Source organism: Mustela lutreola, chromosome 13 (assembly GCF_030435805.1).
Source record: "Mustela lutreola isolate mMusLut2 chromosome 13, mMusLut2.pri, whole genome shotgun sequence".
NCBI classification, from domain to species: Eukaryota; Metazoa; Chordata; class Mammalia; order Carnivora; family Mustelidae; genus Mustela; species Mustela lutreola.
Window position 1 is genome coordinate 12,439,709 of NC_081302.1, and position 12,977 is coordinate 12,452,685.

At 48.8% G+C, this 12,977-nt stretch overlaps 1 protein-coding gene across 4 annotated transcripts in view; it reads right to left on the reverse strand.

Moving 5' to 3' along the window:
* FARP1 (FERM, ARH/RhoGEF and pleckstrin domain protein 1) overlaps positions 1-12,977 on the reverse strand; it is a 272,243-nt gene that overhangs the window by 35,370 nt on the left and 223,896 nt on the right. For 3 of the 4 annotated variants that reach the window (XM_059144403.1, XM_059144404.1, XM_059144401.1), the window contains exons 14-16: positions 8,184-8,371; positions 6,975-7,064; positions 5,814-5,947 (exon numbers count right to left, since the gene is read on the reverse strand). In XM_059144403.1, coding sequence (XP_059000386.1) covers positions 5,814-5,947; positions 6,975-7,064; positions 8,184-8,371 — 412 coding nt within the window. The remainder of the gene's footprint in view (positions 1-5,813; positions 5,948-6,974; positions 7,065-8,183; positions 8,372-12,977) is intronic. The other variant, XM_059144400.1, reaches the window with a different exon arrangement.

Genomic DNA, 12,977 nt, shown 5'->3' on the forward strand with positions numbered 1-12,977 from the left:
TCAGTAACCACCCTCTTATCTTCGTCTCTAGACATCTGATTCCTCCGGGTCTCTCCTAAGTGGCATCATACAGGGTGTGGTCCGGCTGGTGTCTCGCTTAGCCGGTCTTTACGTGTCCCCGGTGCTGCAGCAAGTGTCCGAACATCCTTCCTTTTTAAGGACAATATCCCATTGGACGACGTACCACATTCTGTTTAGCCACACACCTGTCAGCGGGCCCTGGGCTGCTCCCGCTGTGATAATGAGGCTGTGAACGTGGCGGCAGAAGGAGGGGTCTGGGTGCTCTCAAGTCTTTCAAATACCCGCCTAGGAGTGGCCCTGCAGGGTCACGTGGTAATGCTGTATTTAATTTCTTGAGGAATTCCTAGGCTCTTCTTTTAACGATACCCAGCTTCCAAGAGCTGGGATGATGAGTTTTTATTTGTTTTTGTTTGTTGACTGTCCACTGGGACGCCACCGTGAAGATGTGCCACTCTGGGGGAAGGTATTGCTCTAAACCATTCTCTGACCCTCCCCTGGTCACCCCCACTCCGTTTCTGCCACTGGAGCGTCCTCGTGAGACAACACGGCTCCACGTGTGGATCACTGTCTGCAGGAGGGTCCCCACCCGACAGAGAGGCTTCCTTTCCGCTCTGAATGGACCCCCTCCTTGTCTCTCGACTCCCTAGGGTCCAAGCCTGCTCCTGCCCTTACTGCAACGCACTCGGTGCGCCCGGCCACTCTCCAGACATGCTCTCCTCTGGGACCCCCCAATCTCTGGTGGCTTCTTTATGTTCCTTCACTGGCTCTGGCTCGGCCATAAGCGGCACATTTATGGAAGGCTGCCAGAGACGAGCTGTTTATTACAGTCCTGTCCCTGGCTCTCCTCTGTCTCACCATTCTTCCTTACAAGATGGAATTCTTCTTGTGGATAATTTCCCGATCCAGACCTGCACCCGATTTCCTTCCCAAGCCCGAGACCTGCGTTCCCAACTGCTGGTAGGACTTCACTGTTGACCCGTCAGAACTGCTGTGCCCCAAAGCTAACTCACCTTCCTTTCTTCTTTCCATTTCTTAAATTCATGAGCATCCTCCCAGGGAGCCAGGATCCCTCCCAGGGGGCCTCTCCCTTCCTTTCACCTTTGGTCCCACGAGGCCCACTTGCCTGCTCTGTGACATCTCAATCTCTGGTCTCTCCACCCTCCTAGCTAGACTCCTGCACACCTTCCAAGGGAATCTACTCCAAGTTTCTCCTAATACACGCAGCTGATCCCTCTGGAGAACCACGTGCGCCCACAGCCTATCCCAAGTGCCCCTCTGCAGGACTGTCCCCCAGACCCCAGCTCCCCGGGTCTTCATCCATCTCTGGAGATCAAGTTGGCCAATGTGTGCTGAGTGCCTGCAAGGCATTTCTGGGCTCGAATTTGGGAAACTCTGCTCTGAAAGCCAAAGGTTGTGAGTGGCCGTCTCTGAACGCTTTTGAACAGCCGAGTAGAACATTCTGACTTTCAAAAAAGAAAAGCATTCTGGATGTTTTCACAAGTCACCAAACTGGTTTCCTTGTTTCTGGAGACAGAGTAGCCTAGGCTTTGGCCAGGATTCCTCCCCTCGGGGGCATCACGTCAGGAGAACGTAGCATTTAGATACGGTGTGTTTACTGAGCAAGGGGGTTCAGCCTCCTTGTGCTGGAAAGTGTCCTGGTAATTCATCTGCCCTGAGGCCTCCCATGGCTGATGGAACCTTAGGGACAAGCTAACACAGAACTGCGCAGGAAAAGCCTGGTGGCTGTCAGTGCACTACCAAATTTGGGGGAATTTTAGGTGCGCGGTAAACTTGGGATCTTTTTTCCCCATTACAATAGTCATTTAAAACAATATCACTGGGGGGGCGTCTGGGGGGCTCCGTCTGTTAAGTGACTGCCTTTGGGTCAGGTCATGATCTCAGGGTCCTGGGATGGAGCCCCACATCGGGCTCCCTACTCTCTGCCCCTCACTCTACTTGTGCTCTCTGTCTCTGTTAAATAAATAAATAAATAAATAAATAAATAAAATCTTAACGTAAAATAGCGTCATTGAATAAAGTCTGGAGTTTGGCTGATGGTAACTCAGCTATGGGAGTTACTGAGCTCGGGCAGACGGAAGCAGCTGACGTCGACGGAAAGGCAGGCATGAAAGGTAACCCAGAAAACTCTTTTGTGGCAACTTCTCTCGAAATCTAAAACTATTTCAAAATAAAGTTAATGTAAAAAAATGATCAGCTCCCCCTCCCGGTCCCCATGCATGGGGTAGAACTCGAAGCCCTTCCCACGTACCCTCTCCTTTAGTCTGAGGGATGGCCCTGCGAGCCGGAGACCACACTGCACACCTGACAGCCGAGGCCTGGGGCTCCGCAACGGCCGCAGGCAGCTGGACGGAGACAGCTGGTGGTGTTCCCGTGAGTGTGGACCCAAGTCAGGACACAGCCGTCCCCATCTATACCAGCCAGCCCGGGGGTTCCCGTGCATGCATATACATCTCCGCCTGCTTCTCCGTGGACTGTCGGTCAGGACCGCAGTGTGAGCTCCTTCCTTAATAAACCTCCCCGCGTTCCACTTTTCTTAAATACATTCACTCCCGGGCTGCCTCTGCTGTGTAGGCACCAAGGGCCCAGAGGTCGTTCGAGGCAGAACATGCCAACGATGCCTGGGCGCCCACAAGGGACATGGCCCACTCACCTATGAGGGGGCCTGGCCCTCCCCCTCTTCCAAGCCTGCCTCCTGCCCCCAAGACCGAGAGCCCCCCGCGGGCAGAGACTCACACTCGGACACCAGGCTCGCTCGTCCCCTCGCGCACCTGTGTGTGCACACGTTCCCAGGAGCCATAACCAAACCGCAAAGCAAAGAATCGGAGAATCCTAGTTTGTCAGAGGAACTCCCTACCAGTGGCTCCAGAAAAGGAATTTCTCAGTCCCCTCAAGCAGTGCTTTAGAAACACACGTTTCTGGGACTCCTTCCAATGCTCTGATTCAGCAGAGCTGCACCAGGACGGGGGGATCTATTTTTTTGAAACTCACCCCCCACCCCGGCCCCCAAGGTGACCTTGAGGCACTGGCCGGGTTTGGGGTTTCTCCTAATAGATAAATGCCTTCTAAAAACAGTCGGCCTACGCTCAAGAAACCCCGGGCTGGGGGAGCTCACTGCCTCATCAGGCAGCCTCTCACGACTAAGCGTCAGCGTTAGGAAATCCTTCTCTATATTTAGACACGACATGCCTCTTTGGAAACGTCCTGTTTGAATTTCCTGCTCTGGTACAGTGAAGACGATGCTCACTCCCTTTTCCATGTGACCAGCTGAAAGAGAGCCAACGTGCATTCTACAATCTTCTCTCTTCTAGGACAAATGCCCATGGTTCCAACACTTTTTCTTTTTTAATGAAATGCATTCTCTTATTATCAAATGTAAAACTCAAAATGTCAAAGGTGAAACTCAGAATTGGGCCCAGTGTGCTGAAGGAGCCCTGAGCCTTGAAGGTTTTGTTTTTCATTCTCTGGCCTTCTTTATGTCTAGGACACTCAGGACAAGGGTTCCTGCCCTTGGTGACATACTGGGATCACCTGTGAAGCTTCAGGAACCGCTGGTGCTCAGGTCCTACCTCTCGGAGATTCCAACATGACTGGTCTGGGGTTCTGGCTGGGGATGGAGATTTTTGTTAAAGTTTCTAGGTGACTGGAAGGAGTAGCCAATGTTGCGAGCTAGAGATGGACACTGGGTCCTCTCCGTGTTATTCTATCTTCTCACATTCATTCACGCAGACTTTCTGCCCAGAACCCCCCGCCAAGCAGGTCTTCCTCAGCACGCCCTTGAGGAAATGATTAGCTGAACTCAACAGCAGACTTTTCCACGGATTCCTGATAAACGTCACCAGTCTGGTTTGGGTCCACAGTGGCAAGGACATACTGTGGCCTTGAGCGGCGTATCGACGATCTGTTCTCTCTCTAGCTTTGAGTCTTTTGTATGTAAAACATGAATAACATTACAGATCTTTGAAAGAAACGCCACTGGAAATCCTCTGGGAAACATGGGATAGCAGCCGCTTTTTAAGAATTGGCTCTTCTTTCACAGTTAAGGGCTGGATACTAAAAACTGAAGGTCAAAGATAAATCCAAGAGCATGCCACTTATTCCTAACTTCTCTGTGGTGGCAGGAACTAGCTGAGGCCACGATGCTGGGCTGCCAGGGTCCCACCGGTGGCATTTCCTGTGTGTGACCTCCCCAACATTACCAAGGTCATCTGTCATCATTTAGGTGGATGGAAGTTGCCAGGTGCTCAAGATGGTCTGAGCCTCTGGGACGACTTAAGACTGTTCAACACACATCTCACTGGCCACACAACTAACTGTGGCTTGGTTTCTCCAGAGCTCTAAGTTCTTCGACTCCCCTGTGAAAGCATCGTCGAGCTCTGTAGGAATGATGAGGTAACATGCTAGGGCAGAATGCAACCAAAAGCTTCCAAGGAAATTTTGGGAGGTAAAATCAGAAGTTAGAGCCTGTAGAAGCTTTTTTTCATTTTGACAAGTGGCCTTTCTCTTACATTCACACCACCAACCTAGAGTAAACCTCTCCAGTGGGGTTCCTAATCTTGCCCCATTTTCAGTGAGGCCGTCACTCAGTCCTGGCTGTGCTCCCCTCCCTGGGGCCATCTTGGTCAAGCCTCCGGCCTCCTCCTATTGTAGGGCGAGATCTGTGTGTGCGTTGTCTTCACGTACACTCACAGCCCGACTCCCAAGCATGTTCCCTTCACGACACAGGAAAGCAGCCCCTCAGACCTGGTCAGCTGCCACTTGAATCCCATCATCTGGGATCACCTGGGGTGAGACCACCTCAGCCACTGCTCCTTCACACTCCCGGTCACTAAACGCCCTAAGAACACTTTAAAGCAAATTGTCCCCTACAGTGAGGAAACAGTATACAACGGCGCCACCTCTGCCAAAAACACAGAAGCCTCTTGCTATTTCTCTCTGGAATTTGTAAATACATGTTTGGTAGACAGTCAACTCCCCGAGTGTCTACACAGAACAGGCTTAAAAAACAAGAACCACAAAAAGCACACCTGAAGAATTTTCTGTAATGGTTCCATCTTAGGGAAGGGGACACTGGACTTTGCCTCCTCCGGGACACGGAATGCTTCCTGACTTCCAGCACCACACTCTTCTTCCTCCCAGATTACTGTTTTCTTCGGTATTAAACGGACAGACTTAATGTGACTCTGAACCAATCTGCCCATCGACATTTAGATCATTTGCAATCTTTTAATGCTAATATGGCTATCTCTTGTCATGTCATCTCCCATTATAAATGCATCCTTAAGATGAACTCCTAGAGTAGGATATAACGTGCAAGTGGGCGGTACATGGGGCCCTATGTTTTGCTAAGCACTTAACACCATGTCATATAAATCTGAAAACTGTGTGAGACATACAGATGCTTCACAAAGGACTCTAAGGCCAGCGCAGGGAACTACCGCCAACACCTGCAAAGTCCCCCCTCCCCCACATGCCTCTACTCCTTAAAGCCCACATTGGTTTTCCAGAAGGAACTACCATCTTTATGTTGTAAGTTTCACTTACTCATGAGAAAACCCGTGTTCCAAAGAATTGTAAGCCAAAGGGAACAAAAACCCAGGATGACATCTGAATGCACACAGAATTGAACTGAAAACCATCTTGAGGTTGGCTCACCTTAAGCCAGGTTCTTGCTTTTCTCTTTGGGCATGACAGCTGCGCACAAGGAATGACAGGAAGACAGGAGGGAGCCAGGAGAGGGGACGCGTGTCATGGTTAAAAGTAATTGTGCTCACCACAGGGCTAGTCGCTGTTCGGTTTCCTTGAGAAAACTTGTATGAAATTTGTGCAAAGGTTCAAAATTCGAGAAAATGAGACTTTTCAAGGCTTCGGGCATGGCGTCCTCTTTGCTCACCGCACTCTGAAACCACTAGAACAAAGAGGACACATGCGGACACGTGAATGGCGGCCCGGAGGACACAAGGCTCTCTTGCTAAATCTGGGGTCACCCGGGAGCATGAGGGGCTCCTGGGCCTGACTGCTTTCCCCATTTTCCATCAGACGGGGTGAGAAGCCCCCAGCTCATTCTCAGGGCCGCCCACAACTTGTTACCGATGGATTGTTGAGGTCAAGAGAAATCTCTGAAATGGGCAGCTACTTCCAATCAGGACTGGCATTTTGGCCAACTCACTGGGTCCCCACTCATTTAGACCACGGCACCCCCTCTGCTTCGATCCTGTAGGAACATCGATCACTGTGCCTTTGTGAAGACACTGAGCCCCAAGAAGGCAGGACAAGGGAGAGAAGCCACTACCTTCACACAGGTAGGTACTCTATCCCCTCCCCGAGGCCCAGCACCTGTTGGAGCACCTGCTTGGGCGAACCCCTCCCCCGCCCAGGCCATTCACACCCTAAAGGCACAGAAGCCCAGCAATTCCCACTGGCCTCCATTGGCTAGTTTTTTCCCAGAATCCAGGGATCCTAGATACCTGCAGTGCTTTGAATTTCTTTCCTAGACTCAATAGGACTGATTAAAATAACAAAAGGCAGGCTTCAGGCAGATTTGCTGACTTGGCTCCATTTCTTACCAAGGGCTAAAACCAGGCTTCTGTTCACCTCTGGGGTCTCCCTCAAGCAGAAGGAGCTGCATTTGATGCCCCGCAGAACACTGCTCTGCCCTGGGTGCCAGGCAGGCAGAGAAAGGTTTCGTTTTAATTTTCTCCATGTTAGGAACTTCCTTTCTTTGCACTTGAAAATCACAAATGTAAAATTTTTTAATAGAGCATGTTCCAAATTAAATATACTATTACCGTCTAATTTCTATAACCCAGAACCAAATCCTTTTAATTGAATTCAGAGAGCCCAACATTTAATTAGATCCAGCAACTCTCTGAAAGCTACATGGGTGTTGAGATACATTACGCAACTGAATGCTCTAAGGGAAATGCGACACATACCGAGGTGATGACCTCAAGGTCCTTCAGGTACGTCCTTTCGGTGGTGGATACCTCCTTAGCAATGAAGTATGCCTTGTCCGTTGGGAATCTCTGCAAAACCCACAGGAGAGACAAGACGTCATAATAATCTTTGAGCACAAGCCTCTAAGAATGTCCTGATTAAAGCGACACATGGTTCATTTTCCATCTTCTGTTCACGGCTCAAGAAACTCTTACTGGTTTGCCTTTCTGTGTGAGGAGCTAGGAGAACAGAATGGATTCCCATGATGGGGATAAAGCCTGGGAACGTTTCCTTCCGCATGAATCTTACCCGCAGTCAAAGGCCTCCAATGAGTACGTTAGTCACCGTGAAGGACTATTCATTCAAGATGGGGCATTGGAGGCTCTAACCAATTAGTAAAATATCAGAGCAATGCCGTCTTCCAGGAAAAGAAAGAGAAGCCACAGCGGCCTTTGTGGGGAGCAGGGTCTGGTGGTGTCGGTGTATGGGAAATGGGAGCTTGAGTGTCCGTGGAAATACACAGTGGCTGAGCTAAGGGGACGACGAGAAAACAGCTGGCGACACCACCATGACTTGGTTCCCTGGAGTCCTTCACTAAGGTGAGCAAGCACCTGTCTACAGTGAGTTGGCCATGGGCAATCCTGGCTGCTAGCCATCTTGCCTGTTTCCACGAGAGTATGCCTGATTCCACCTCCGGGGATACACACGAGAGCACTGGCATCGGAGACTTGGGACCCCTGGATGCCCATGTTTCTGGCAGCAGCAGGGAGACAGCCAAAAGGAGCGAGTGACCCACCTGTCCCGACAGACAGGTGCATAAGCACACTGTGCTCTACCCACACAATGGGATAGGACTCAACTTTAAAAGGGAAACTCTGTCCCACGCTACACTGTGGATGACCCTCGAGGACGTTGTGCCACGTGGAAGAAACGTCAGACACAGAAGGACAGAGAAGCGGTCGAATCCACAAAGACAAAAAGCAGGATGGTGACTGCTGGGGGCTGGGAGAAGGAAATGGATGGAGATTTCCCGGTGAGTGGGGACAGGCTCGGTCTAGAACGATGACAAAGTTCTGGGGATGGACAGTTACACAACACTGTGAAGGTACTTCATGCTACCAGCAGTTAACATGGCAAGTGTTACGTATACTAGTGCAGTTTAAAAAAAAAAAAAATAGAGCAACGCGTGTGCACGCAGGTCCCCACACCTTTCTCCGGCCTTCCTCCTCGTCGTCGGTGCGTGGGCACGCCTGGTCGTTCAGCAGCGGGCTGACCAAGGGGGAGGCCTGCTTGGTGTCGGGGCTCAGGTTAGGAGACAAGATCACGCTGGCGGGCACAGCTCCTCCCTGGGAGTTGATGGACAGCTCTGAAAGGTGAGGGCTACCAGTCAGGGAGCCTATTTGGGGATGAGAAGTATTAGAGAAAAAAATAAAAAAGTAATTCTTTCTGGGACCAGATCGCTACTGTCCATTTTCCCCCAAATCAAATCTTTAGAACCTTGACTACCATTCTGCACATCGAATGCGCTTCACGATTTTCTAGTTTTTCTCTGAGTTGCGGCTGCCTTCCGACTAAAAATACCGTAGTATGAATGGGTCAGCGGAGCCAGAGTTCTGTGATTAATAAGGCGGAGAACTCTGCTCGGGGAATGGGTAGAAGCATAGTGGATCCCCAAACGGGATCTTCAGCTCCTTACTACTGCCTGAGCGGCTATGAATTATTCCAGAAAGACAGTGTCTCTACCACCAGGAGACATGAGAAAGGACTAGCAAAATAGAGCTATTCTAAAAGGAAACTAAATAGCTGATGTGCCGGGACAGACTACGCCTTGGAAACAACGGGCCGCAGCAAAGCCAAGGATGAGCAGCTAACTCCCCTTCTACCAAGAACAGAAGCAAGCTTATTATACCTGGTGATGGCACTCCGGGTCTCTCTCACTGTTTGGGACAGAAACACTAGCACCACATGCAAAGCTGGAGGTCATTACATTATCACAATTCCCCTTGATGAGTCAAAAAGTGACAGGTCATTAATGATTCCTCTGCAAAGGATACATTAAATAATAGGAAAATGTATCATTACCCATTAAACGTCAGCCAAAGGAGAGGGTGTGCACGTGCAACGTTTCGCCAACAGAATTTTGTGAGTCTCCAAACCTCAACCCATGGAAGCCAACCGGGACGTTTCGGAAAAACACTCTACCTGCGTGTTTCCACCGAACACATTTGTTAATTCTAACACAGGTTTGCTAGGGCTAGCGCGAGGGTCGACGAAGTTCAAGGAGCCTGCAGTGCCCTCTGTTACCATTCTAAGGAAAGACGATGTAAAACGCTTTCTTGTTTCCCAAAATGCGGTTTCAGCTCAAGGCTATTCCGCACACTGACAAGGATCTCGGCGAGAAGGTGAAGTGCCGTTTTCTGGGCATACCCCGATTTTCTTGAAAGCTACCCTCTCCCTCTGGATTCATCCATATCCACTTTGAAATTACAAGATGGGATGGCCTAGAATGGGTAGTGAACTTGATATCACAGGAGGAATGAACCAACCATGGAAAACCACCAGCCCCCGCCCCGTCCCAGCTGGACCGGCTAGGGGTGTTGCCAACACATGCAGGGAAAGCCAGCACACCCAGAACAGCAGCAAAAAAGCAGATGTCCTGCTACAGGACTATGGGTCAGTGCGACAGTCCCCGAAGAACGAGACTTGAAGATGTGAGCAAGATTAAAGAAGTTTGCGTTTTAAAAATCCCTCCATGGAAATCCTGGCATTCTTAATACGCAGCACTGTTAGACAAAGACCCGTGCACCCCACACTCCACCAGACCCAGCGAAACCCGGAGAAAAAGGCCAGAAATTGCTTCACAAATGTCAATTTTATTGACACTAGTGCACAACCGAATACAATGATTTCGAAAGTACTGGAACTTGTCAAATAGAAATAGTGACAACAATTAGAACCGCAAATGTTTCAAGGGTCTATGCTATTCCCTTTAAGAAAAAAAAAAAAAGTCACAAAAAGGAAACGTGTCATCACTACAAATAGGAAATAGGAAAGAGAAATTCTGGCAGTCTGGCGATCCAAACATTTCATGCATTTGTGAGTCATTGTATCCGAGCAGCTTTTTTATCTGTCCACCATGATCCGGCAAAATGGGGGCGGGGCTTACCTTCAGCTCTCACACTGTGGTGAGGTCAGGTGAGGCAGTTCTAAGTGAGAGCATGCGGGGCCTCGGTTTTGCAGGGATGTGCAGCAGAAAAAGCACTCACGTCATCAGTGAGAGTTGGAGCCAAGAATAAAAAGCAGTTAGAGAAGGCTGGCTTGGAGGAGGAGAGGGGGTGGGGGTGGGTTTTGGGACAGTACCAATCAGGCCCTGGACAGCATCCAGCAGCAGACAAAAACCACCTGCCCCACTGGGAGGGAGAAAATGCGGGAGGTGGGGGGGCCCATCAAGCACAGGCACTTCTACCCTCCAAAGGTCAGAAGCTATTGCCCTGGTGAAGTCCCCCTGGGGACACTTCTAATTTAGTAGACTGAAAGGTTGAGAAGACAGACCAGGGTTCCAGGAGATGTCTGTCCCGCCGAGAGGGCAGGGCACATTTCAAAGAGAACAGCCATCTAGAAGCATCTACACTGGACCACGTCAGAGACGGGATTCAGAAAACGGGATAATGGCAGTGAACTTCATAACCCGTATTCCTAGGTTGAGGAAAGGACAGCCCCGGGTCAGCCACAGGTTGCTGGGGGACATGCACTCACTCACGTAGCCCAAAGATGTGGGTGACCGGCACCTTTACACGGGCAACACAAGGACTGTTGCCCACTTCCGTTTCCGGAGCGGCTCCTCCCGCTAGCTTTGTGTCTACTCCTGGGGCCCCAGACAGGAAGGTTGATGGGTGTATTTAACAGCAGGACCAATAAATCAATAAATACCAAGCAGCCCGGTCTAGAAATCTGTCCACAAGTCCAAAGAAGGGGACAGTCCAAACTCTGAAGTTCAAGTTTGCTCGTTTCAACTGCCTCCACGGAGAGCAGCCGTCTTCTCCCCTTGCAAGCGAAATTACTCGAGACTTTTGGAAAATTTATAGGTGACGTGGTCCAAACCCAACTATGCAGCTCACTGACCATTCAGCAATCCGTCAGACATGCTGATGAGGGCAACCGGGAGAATCCGGCAGCTTGATGAGAAATTAAAACGCTCTTTGGACTGAGCGTATGCAAAGTGGTGTCCACGCAGGGTCCACCCCTGGGCAGGTGGGAAGAGCTGGGTCTTTAAGTCAGAGTCTACGCTACAGTTACTTGAACTACAGGTCTATGTAACCAATTTTCACTGAAGTAGTCCATTCCACAAACAAACAGGGCTGCTCTGTATGAGAAAACCAGCCCCCTTACCTACCTAGCTTATCAAGCCTGTTCAAATCATGAAGCTGGTTACCTACTTTGAAGGCACAGCCCCAGGTGACGAGAAGAGGAAACTGTGACTGATGTTCCCAGCTACTCAGTGAACTCATTAATGCCTGGGTACTTTTTTAAATTGTTTGTTTGGTTTTTTTTCCCCCTCCATGACAAACTGACACAAGTAATTTCTTTCAGGGATGGGCTCTAGGTAAATAATTTGGGGGAATCTTTTGAGAAAGCACCTGGATATTAAGGCAACAGGTGGAAAGAAGCTTCAAGACATTAGAAAAAGATCAGTTATACTCCAAAAATCCAGAAGCTTCTGATTCTTCTAAAAACTATTTTTCCCATTTCCAGAAACTGCCCTGCATTTTGTTTCCAGTCATAACTCTCCAACCCTCCACCTCTTCCAAATGATTTCATGACCCCAACACGGTGCCCCCCCCCTTCCCTGCTATTAACCCGTATCAAGTGGGCTGAGTTTATACTACCCCCATGGACTGGAAATGCCATCACCAATACTGCTGTCAAGAGAGGCATTTCTCGGAACAGCTTTTAAAAATCCTTTTAAATGTACACATTCTCGTGGCACAAACAATTATGGAACTCCAAATTAGCATGGCTATATTTAGGGATTCAATTTTTCACCTAGCTGAGAAACTGACTTAGCTTCTCTATCTTTTTAATGTAAAATACATTCATCCTTATTCGTTCCTGGCTTTTCTGGGGAAGCTCTGCAGTATCACCCCAACTAAAGTATCTCTGGACCAGCCCCTTTTCAGAGGTACATCAACAGTGGGAACATGGTTTATGACCATGGAGCCAAACTCAATGCTCATCTCCCACTTTTTGGGATTGGGCACAGCTGCATAGTAACCTCCTCTGATTGTATTAAGGCTTAAGAAGAGACTCATACATGTCTGGAAAAAGAGAATTTCCACTCTATTTTCCAAGTCATAGAAAATGGCATTTGGAAAACTTAGTTGTACTTATCCTCTATTTTAAATTGGTCATCTTAGTTTTAATTAGCTAAGTTGTTTTTCCTCTTAAGTGTTTAGAAAACCTGGTAATCATTTTAAAAATAGTAACCCAGAGCAGGTCTGATAGATACTCGAATATTTGAGAATACTGATTGCTTTCTCAATTCCTCTTTTCAAAATTTTAGTAAGTACAATTAGAACAGGATGCTGATTATTCAGCGTTCCCCCCAAAGTTACCTGGGCAAGCCTCTAGATTCCACTCAACTATCATGATTTGTCTCCTGGCATTTGGTTCTAAAACAAGAGGTTTTATCTCTACATACCCAGAATATGTTCCAAAGGCACATGTAGGAAATTCATTACAGATGTAGGTTTTCATGGATCTTTGAAAAGGCTCTTTTTAAATCCATCATCTCCTTCTAAAAAAAGAATACGTATGAACTCTTTCTGGAGAGCACCTGTATTTGAATTGTTATCAAAAAAGTTATCAAAAAAGGTCAGTATTGGGCTGAAAAAGGGTAATATCCCAAATGGACAGGGCTCACTCGTGTGATAACTCAGCTGGGTGTCCACTCCAATGGAATATGTGAAAAAAGCTGACAATGCTTTGTTAAAATTGTAAGGTGT